Source organism: Lepidothrix coronata, unplaced genomic scaffold, assembly GCF_001604755.1.
Source record: "Lepidothrix coronata isolate B3197 unplaced genomic scaffold, Lepidothrix_coronata-1.0 Scaffold350, whole genome shotgun sequence".
Lineage (NCBI taxonomy): Eukaryota > Metazoa > Chordata > Aves > Passeriformes > Pipridae > Lepidothrix > Lepidothrix coronata.
Window position 1 is genome coordinate 30,519 of NW_016690530.1, and position 9,289 is coordinate 39,807.

At 58.3% G+C, this 9,289-nt stretch overlaps 1 protein-coding gene and 1 long non-coding RNA gene across 2 annotated transcripts; both read left to right on the plus strand.

Annotated features, from left to right (window-relative positions):
* Positions 1–6: 6 nt before the first annotated feature.
* CD244 (CD244 molecule) lies at positions 7–5,604 on the plus strand. The gene is made up of 9 exons (XM_017838645.1): positions 7–51; positions 2,144–2,464; positions 2,552–2,833; positions 3,492–3,602; positions 4,061–4,134; positions 4,492–4,557; positions 4,788–4,859; positions 4,966–5,025; positions 5,102–5,604. The coding sequence occupies exons 2-9, from the start codon at positions 2,185–2,187 to the stop codon at positions 5,177–5,179; spliced, it is 1,023 nt and encodes a 340-aa protein (XP_017694134.1). The 5' UTR covers positions 7–51; positions 2,144–2,184; the 3' UTR covers positions 5,180–5,604.
* A 1,341-nt stretch (positions 5,605–6,945) lies between these two features.
* On the plus strand, positions 6,946–7,737 carry LOC108509285. The gene is made up of 3 exons (XR_001878600.1): positions 6,946–6,992; positions 7,099–7,158; positions 7,235–7,737. It is a non-coding gene; the product is annotated as an uncharacterized LOC108509285 (long non-coding RNA).
* Positions 7,738–9,289: the final 1,552 nt, after the last annotated feature.

Below are 9,289 nucleotides of genomic sequence, written 5' to 3' on the forward strand. Positions count from 1 at the left end.
GCCCCCCGGCGCTGCTGCTGCTGCTGCTGGTGGTCGTGGCCAGCGGCCGAGGTGAGGAGGGGGCTCCCCCGGGGGGCGCTGGGGGCTCGCTGGGGCCGGGGGTGTGCGGGGGGAGGATGGAAGGGGCGAGAGGACAAGGGGGGGATGAGGGGATGCGGGTGCCAGGGAAAAGCTGGCACGGAGGGGCTGCTCAGCCCGGGCGGGGCCGAGGGGTCACGGCCTGGGGTGGGGTGGGGGTCCCTGGGGAGGTGGAGAGGGACCGGGTGGGTTTTTGGGGGCTTTTCCTCAGTTCTCCGCACCCCGCCCTGCCCAGGGCCGGCTCTCACGCGGGGCAGTTCCCCCTTTCCCGGGCAGCGTTTTGGGCACGGGGGGTTTGACCGAAAGTAGCCACTTCCTGGCTGAACAACGCCCGTGGCCGTGACCTTTCCCGCGCCCAGAAACGCAGCTTTCCCAGGTCAAATCCCTCTGCTGGACAAACGCAGCAACTTTCCCCCCCTGGTTTCGGGGGAGCTGCTGGCGGCCGAGGGTCTTCTTCCCAAAAAGAGCAATTTGTGTGCGGTGGGAGCCGGGAAGAGCCCGGGTTTGGGGTCCAGCTCGGCCCTGGAGCATCTTCTGGCTGCAGTTTGGTCTGTTCAGGCTGAGGGGAGAGCTCGGGGGGCTGCGGCTTCCTCAGGAGGGGCAGCTCCCATCCCTGCCCTGGGTGAGAAGCGACAGGAGCAGAAGGAACGGCTGAAGTTGTGCCGGGGAGGGTCAGGCTGGATTTTAGGGGGGTGTTTGGGCACTGACCAGGCTCCCCAGGGGCAGTGGGCACGGCCCCAAGGCTGCCAGAGCTCCAGGAGAGGGACAGGGTGGGATCCTTGGGGTGTCTGTGCAGGGCCAGGGGTTGGACTGGGCAATCCTTGTGGGTTGTTCCCACTCAGGACGTCCCACGATTCTGTGATTTCTGTACCCCCCCCTCACGACACCCTTCTCTGGGAGGCCAGGAGAGTGTCCCCTCCTTCTTTCCCTCCCCCTTCCCCCGTTTCCCACCCCGCTGCTGCAGGGCCGGGGGCGTTCTCGCCGCTCTGGGGCTGCACCGGGCGGGGGGTTGAGCGCCCGGAGCAGCTCGAACTGCGCCAACCGCGGGCTCAACTGAGCTGCAGAACGTCCCCCCAGGTGGTGCTGTGGTTAAGCCGGGCTCTGCTGAGCCCGCCCGGGCCCCGCCGCGGTTAAGCCGGGCTCTGCTGCAGCGGCAGCCCCGCGGCTCGCACGCACAACTTCCCCTCCTCCTCCTCCTCCTGTCCCTTGTTCCCTGGGAGCAGAGCTCGACCCCCCTCCCTGCTCCCCCCTCCCGTCAGGGAGTTGCAGAGAGCCAGAAGGTCCCCCCTGAGCCTCCTTTTCTCCGGGACGAACCCCCTCCCCAATTCCAGCAGCCCGGAGAAGAGCATTAAGACCCTCTCCCAGAGACAATCCCCGAGATAATTAAGACCCTCCCCAGAGACCATAAATTTAGGACGTGGAGCAGCGGGAATTGCCCCTTTCCAAGAGCTGCAGGTTCCAGGTGATGAGCAGTCCCTGCTCCCCTTTCCCCAGGGGAAGATTTTGGTGCCTTTTCCTCGCTCCAGCCTCTTGTATCCCTGGCTCTGCCGAGTCCAGGGATGCCCCGGAGGGGACGGGGGTCCTTTGCTTTGCAAACACCAGGTTTGGACCTGGAGCTGCCTGGAGCCTCCAAAGCAAAGGAAAACTGCCCTGGGAGCAGGTGGAGCTGTGGGATGGGTGGGATGGGCAGCCAGGGCTGTGCCAGGTCCCCCCCAGGTGCCCCCAGGAAGCGGCGAGGCCCCGACTGCCCTCGGCCCTCCGGATGTTCCCGGGGTTTGGGGGCTGTTTTGTGTCACCTCCACCACAGCCCTCGACATCCGGGGCTGCTCTGAGAAGGGGGAGAGCGCAGAAAGAGGAGAAAAATGGTCCAGAGGGTGAAATTATCCCGGGATGGGGATGGGGAAGAGATACGAGGAGGGAGTGGAATCTGTGGGGTGGAGATGGGACACGAGGGGCTGTGCTGGGGGTCTGGACCATGAGTGGGCTCTGTGGCCGTGTCCCCCCGTGCCCACAGAGCATCTCCGGGGTCACAATCTCACCTGGGGCTCATCCCCCTCTGCCTCAGGAACCCGGGAGTGCCGGGAACGAGCCGTGTCCAGCGCTGGAATGTTGGAGCTGCGGCCGGAGAGGCACCACCAGGAGTGGGCAGAGATCCACTGGAGAGTGGTCAGGAGTGCAGGACCACGGGAACGGATCCTGACGGCCTGGAGAGGTGGAAATGTCTCCTACACCGCCGGTTCTTTTCCTGGGAGAGCCGTTTTCCAGCCGGAGACCCTCTCCCTGAGGATCTCCCCGCTTAGGAAGGAGGACAGTGGGGTCTATAAGATCGAGTTCGAGGATCCCTCGGGCGCTGTCACCGTCCTGTCCTTCTGTGTGCGGGTGTGGGGTGAGCAGCCGGGTCCCCATCGCCCTGTCCCTCTGTCCCCCCGTCCCTCTGTCCCCCCGTCCCCTCTCAGCCCCCCTGTCCCCCCAGATCCCATTCCCTGGCCGGAGCTGCAGGCACAGACCCTTCACCGGGAGCGGGGCTGGTGCAACATCTCCCTGTCCTGCTCCGTTCCCGCTCCTGGAAGCGTCTCCTACAGCTGGAACTGCAGCGGGAATGCCTCTGGAGCCCCCCCGGGGCACCACAACCAGCCGCGGCTGTTCCAGCGGGTCCCTGAGGGTGCCGATCCCACCCTCTGCCTCTGCAACGCGAGCAACCCCGTGAGCTGGGGCGTGGCCAGCGCCGACATCGCCGGCTTCTGTCGCCGCTCAGGTGATGATTTTCCCCCGGGAATCGCGGAATTCCCGAGCCGGGAGGGGACCCCACGTGCATCATCCAGCCCCAAGAATCCCAGATCTCAGAGGTCACGAGAAAAAAAAAAAAAAAAAACAACCCAAACAAACGTATTTTCAATGCTCAGAAGCACTAGGGGAAAAAAGAAATCAGTGCTCGAAAGCACTAGAAAAGAAAAAAAAAATCACATAAATATATATATAAAGATATACTTATTTATGTGTTTTGTTTTTATGTAAAAGGCAAATGTGTTAATTTAGGGAGTCGTAGAATCATGGGATGGTTTGGGATGGAGGGACTTTAAAGACCATCCAGTCCCACCCCCTGCCCTGGGCAGGGACACCTCCCTCTATCCCAGGCTGCTCCAACCTGGCCTTGGACATTCCCAGGGATGGAGCAGCCACAGTTTATCTGGGAAACCCCTGCCAGGCCCCTCCCAACCCTCCCAGGGAAGGATTCCTTCCCAATACCCCAACCCAAGCTGTTCTTTGTCAGTGTGAACCATCCCCTTGTCCCGTCACTCCGGGGTGACCCTTCCTTGGCCGGGGAGGGGGTGTTGGACTGGATGATCCCAGAGGTCCCTCCCAACCCCAACCCCAACCCCAAACCCTTCTGGGATTCTGTGCTTCCTCCCCAGACCTTTCCCAGCTCATCCTGTGGCCTGCGGTGGCCTCGGCCGTGGCACTGCCCCTGTTCCTGCTCGTCACCTGCTGCTGGTGGAGGAGGCGAAGGGAAAAAACCCCAGAAGGTTTGGGTTTGTCCTGGAGGGGGGTGTCAGTGCGGGATTTGGTGGGATGGGCAGCTGGGGGGGGGTTAGGTGCCTCTCTACCCTCCTCCTGCCCCCAGTCGTGCTTTTCCCGGGATTCTCCTGCCCCTGGGGCTGACGTGGGATGAAGGACAGGGTGTTGTCACCCCCCTGCCCGGGGCAGAAGCCTTTGCCCATCCCTGCAGGATGAAGCACCCCGGGAAGCCAAACCTGGAGCAGGCGGGATCCAGAGGGCAATTTCCACTCGGGAATATTCACTTTATCCCGAGCTGCCCAACAAATCCAACCTCCCAGTTGCCGAGGGACCTTTTTCTCCCTCTGCTTTGCTTCGTTTTGCTTTGCTTTGCTTTGCTTCGTTTTACTTTGCTTTGCTTTGCTTTGCTCGAGGGCCGAGCCCCCCAAATCCAGGGATTCTGATGTCTCCCACTGACCCTTCAAAGCCCCCCCCGGACACGTGGAGGAGCCCCTGACCATCTACGAGGAGCTGGGAAGAGACAAAACCAGCCAGGACCCCGTGAGTGCTGGGGGTGTCCCCTCCCACACAGAATCCCGGGATAATTCAGGTGGGAAAAGCCCCCCAAGAGCATCCAGTCCCCCCCGTGCCCCATCCCCACCTTGGCCCCCGGTGCCACCTCCAGTCCTGCCCTGGACACCCCCAGGGCTGGGCACTCCCCCCCTCCCTGGGCAGCCCCTGCCAAGGCCTGACCCCCCTTTCCAGGGGGAAATTCCTCCTGATGTTCCAACCCCACACTGCCTGAGGGACGGGGACCCCGTTTGGGATTGCTGCTCACCCCGAGCTGAGCCTTTGAACCACCTCTGGCTGTTTGGGGGTATTTTTTTTTAATAATATTGGGGTTTTTCCCTCCCCCAGGATGGGAACTTTGAGGCCCCCCAGGCCCCCAGCACCGTGTACGCTGTGGTCTGCCCCCCAAAACAGGTAGGGTCACTTCTGGGGTCACTCCTGGGGTCACTCCTGGGGTCACTCCTGGGGTCGCTCCTGGGGTCGCTCCTGGGGTTGCTCCTGGGGTCACTCCTGGGGTCGCTCTTGGGGTCACTCCTGGGAGGGTCTGGAGCTGCCCCCGTGCGCACCCCCGGCCGGATCTGCTTCTCCCAGCTGCCAAATCCGCTCTTTTCCCCCCAAACCTCGCTTTTCCCGGTGCGTCCCAGCAGGAGGAGCCCCGGTACCAGCGGCGCCCCGGGAGCTGCACCGTCTACTCCGTGGTCCAGCCGGGCAGGAGGGTGAGATGGTCCCGGTTCCTCCCCGACCCCTCCGCGGTGACCCCCCCCCGTGTCCCCCCCGGGTGTTTGGGGTCCCCCTCCCACCCTCCCCAACTCTCCTCCGCAGCCTCCTTCCCTCCGGAGGAAGAGGCTGGACCCCGCCCTGGTCTCCACGGCCTTCTTGGAAGTACCGGCTGACCCCTGGGGGGCCCCAGAGGTTTTTGGGGGTCTCCATGTGCTGAATCCCCCCCGTTTCCCTGCAGGATAAGGGCGGTGCCAGGCCCTGGAGCCCCTCCCTGCGCCCCCCGCCCCCGACTCCCGCCGCTCTCCACCTCCCCTGATTCCCTGGCCAGGGGATTCCCTTCCCTCTGGAGCTGTTTTTCCCGGAGCACCCGGAAATTCCAGCGCCCTTCTGGGATCCCACCGGGGGGGTTTGCCTGGGATTAAAACTTCCAGAAACACTTTTTTTGGGAAGGATCCGACACCCCCCCCCCCAGTTGCGCTTTGGAGGTTTGGAGGGAAGACTTCGGGATGGAAAACTTGTTTCCTGCGGGGATGGAATGGGACTGGCGGGATCGGGGGGGGGGGATCTTCTGGGATTTTGGGGCTTGGCAGGTTTGGGAATTGGTTTTTAGGTGCAAACACGAGTTGAACTGCACGAGGGGATTGTGCTGCTTGTTTAATTGGCTTAATTGCCTTATTTTTATTTTTTAAAATACATATATTTTATTTTTTTAAATATATATATTTTATTTTTTATTTTCTAAATACGTGTATTTTATTTTTAATTTTTAAAATACTTATATTTTATTTTTATTTTTAAATATATATATTTTATTTTTTTTTAAAATACGTATATTTTATTTTTTTTTTAAATATATATATTTTATTTTTTATTTTCTAAATACGCATATTTTATTTTTATTTTTTAAAATACGTATATTTTATTTTTATTTTAAAATATATATGTTTTACTTTTTATTTTGTAAAATACGTATATTTTTATTTTTTAAAATATGTATATTTTATTTTTATTTTTTAAAATACATATATTTTATTTTTTTAAAAATACATATATTTTATTTTTTATTTTTTAAGAACTTATATATATTATTTTTTTTTTTAATTTTTGAAATGACTTTTATTTTAATTTGAATTTCCCAGCAGTGCCCAGCGGGTCAGTGCCCAGCGGGTGCCGCCGTCGGGCTTTGTTTGGGAAGAGCCGCGGCCGTTTTGTCCCGCAAATCCCGCAAATCCCGGACAAAGGCACCGGGGGTCGGCTGGCAGGGAGGAATCCCGGCTGGAATTCAAATCCCGGCTGGAATTCAAACCCGGGCCTTTTCCCGGCGGGAGGGAGGTCAAGTGTTGGTGACTCATCCCGTGGAATTCCGGGATAACCGAGGCTGGAAAACACCTCTGGGATCATCGTCTGACCCATCCCCACCTTGTCACTCAGTGCCACGGCCACTCCTTCCCTGGGCACCCCCAAGGTGCCCCTGGCACCTCCTTGGGCACCCCCAAGGTGTCCTCTCACCTCCCTGGGCACCCCCAAGGTGTCCTGGCACTTCCCTGGGCACCTCCAAGGTGTCCTCTCACCCCCCCGGGCACCCCCAAGGTGTCCCTGTCACCTTCTTGGGCACCCCCAAGATGTCCCTGGCACCTCCTGGGCACCTCCAAGGTGTCCTGGCACCTCCCTGGGCACCCCCAAGGTGTTCTNCTCCTGGGGTCACTCCTGGGGTCACTCCTGGGGTCACTCCTGGGGTCGCTCCTGGGGTCGCTCCTGGGGTCACTTCTGGGGTCGCTCCTGGGGTCGCTCCTGGGGTCACTCCTGGGGTCACTCTTGGGGTCACTCCTGGGGTCGCTCCTGGGGTCACTCCTGGGGTCGCTCTTGGGGTCGCTCCTGGGGTCGTTCCTGGGGTCGCTCCTGGGGTCACTTCTGGGGTTGCTCTTGGGGTCGCTCTTGGGGTCGCTCCTGGGAGGGTCTGGAGCTGCCCCCGTGCACACCCCCGGCCGGATCTGCTTCTCCCAGCTGCCAAATCCGCTCTTTTCCCCCCAAACCTCGCTTTTCCCGGTGCGTCCCAGCAGGAGGAGCCCCGGTACCAGCGGCGCCCCGGGAGCTGCACCGTCTACTCCGTGGTCCAGCCGGGCAGGAGGGTGAGATGGTCCCGGTTCCTCCCCGACCCCTCCGCGGTGACCCCCCCCCGTGTCCCCCCCGGGTGTTTGGGGTCCCCCTCCCACCCTCCCCAACTCTCCTCCGCAGCCTCCTTCCCTCCGGAGGAAGAGGCTGGACCCCGCCCTGGTCTCCACGGCCTTCTTGGAAGTACCGGCTGACCCCTGGGGGGCCCCAGAGGTTTTTGGGGGTCTCCATGTGCTGAATCCCCCCCGTTTCCCTGCAGGATAAGGGCGGTGCCAGGCCCTGGAGCCCCTCCCTGCGCCCCCCGCCCCCGACTCCCGCCGCTCTCCACCTCCCCTGATTCCCTGGCCAGGGGATTCCCTTCCCTCTGGAGCTGTTTTTCCCGGAGCACCCGGAAATTCCAGCGCCCTTCTGGGATCCCACCGGGGGGGTTTGCCTGGGATTAAAACTTCCAGAAACACTTTTTTTGGGAAGGATCCGACACCCCCCCCCCCAGTTGCGCTTTGGAGGTTTGGAGGGAAGACTTCGGGATGGAAAACTTGTTTCCTGCGGGGATGGAATGGGACTGGCGGGATCGGGGGGGGGGGATCTTCTGGGATTTTGGGGCTTGGCAGGTTTGGGAATTGGTTTTTAGGTGCAAACACGAGTTGAACTGCACGAGGGGATTGTGCTGCTTGTTTAATTGGCTTAATTGCCTTATTTTTATTTTTTAAAATACATATATTTTATTTTTTTAAATATATATATTTTATTTTTTATTTTCTAAATACGTGTATTTTATTTTTAATTTTTAAAATACTTATATTTTATTTTTATTTTTAAATATATATATTTTATTTTTTTTTAAAATACGTATATTTTATTTTTTTTTTAAATATATATATTTTATTTTTTATTTTCTAAATACGCATATTTTATTTTTATTTTTTAAAATACGTATATTTTATTTTTATTTTAAAATATATATGTTTTACTTTTTATTTTGTAAAATACGTATATTTTTATTTTTTAAAATATGTATATTTTATTTTTATTTTTTAAAATACATATATTTTATTTTTTTAAAAATACATATATTTTATTTTTTATTTTTTAAGAACTTATATATATTATTTTTTTTTTTAATTTTTGAAATGACTTTTATTTTAATTTGAATTTCCCAGCAGTGCCCAGCGGGTCAGTGCCCAGCGGGTGCCGCCGTCGGGCTTTGTTTGGGAAGAGCCGCGGCCGTCAGGGTGTCCTGGCACCTCCCTGGGCACCCCTAAGGTGTCCCTGGCACCTCCCTGGGCACCCCCAAGGTGTCCCTGGCACCTCCTGGGCACCCCCAAGGTGTCCCTCTCACCTCCCTGGGCACCTCCAAGATGTCCCTGTCACCTCCCTGGGCACCCCCAAGGTGTCCCTGGCACCTCCTGGGCACCCCCAAAGTGTCCTGGAACCTCCCTGGGCACCCCCAAGGTGTCCTGGCACCTTCTTGGGCACCCCCAAGGTGTCCTGGAACCTCCCTGGGCACCTCCAAGGTGTCCTGGCACCTCCTTGGGCACCTCCAAGGTGTTCCTGGCACCTTCCCGGGCACCTCCAAGGTGTCCCTGGCACCTCCTGGGCACCCCCAAGGTGTCCTGGAACCTCCCTGGGCACCTCCAAGGTGTCCTGGCACCTCCTTGGGCACCTCCAAGGTGTCCCTGGCACCTTCCCGGGCACCCCCAAGGTGTCCCTGGCACTTCCCTGGGCACCCCCAAGGTGTCCCTGGCACTTCCCTGGGCACCCCCAAGGTGTCCTGTCACCTCCTTGGGCACCTCCAAAATGTCCCTGTCACCTCCTTGGGTACCTCCAAGGTGTCCCTGTCACCTACCTGGGCACCCCCAAGGTGTCCTGGCACCTCCCTGGGCACCTCCAAGGTGGCACCTCCCCGGGCAGCCCCTTCCGAGGCCTCACCACCCTTTCCATGGGGAAATTCCCCCTCAATTCCCAACCTGACCCTCCCCTGGTGCCACCCGGAGCTCGGACATGGGCACAGGGACCACCCTGGGGGAGCAGGGGGGGGAATGGGAGCCCTGGGGGGGTCTCTGGGCCACCCTAAAGGGCAGAGGAGACCCCCGGGGTTGGCACAGGGACCACCCTGGGTGTGCAGGGGGGAAATGGGAACGCTGGGGGGGTCTCTGGGCCACCCTAAAGGGCAGAGGAGACCCCCGGGGTTGGCACAGGGACCACCCTGGGTGTGCAGGGGGGAAATGGGAACCCTGGGGGGTCTCTGGGCCACCCTAAAGGGCAGAGGAGACCCCCGGGGTCTGCGTCCCGTTCACCCTCGGGATGGTTTTGG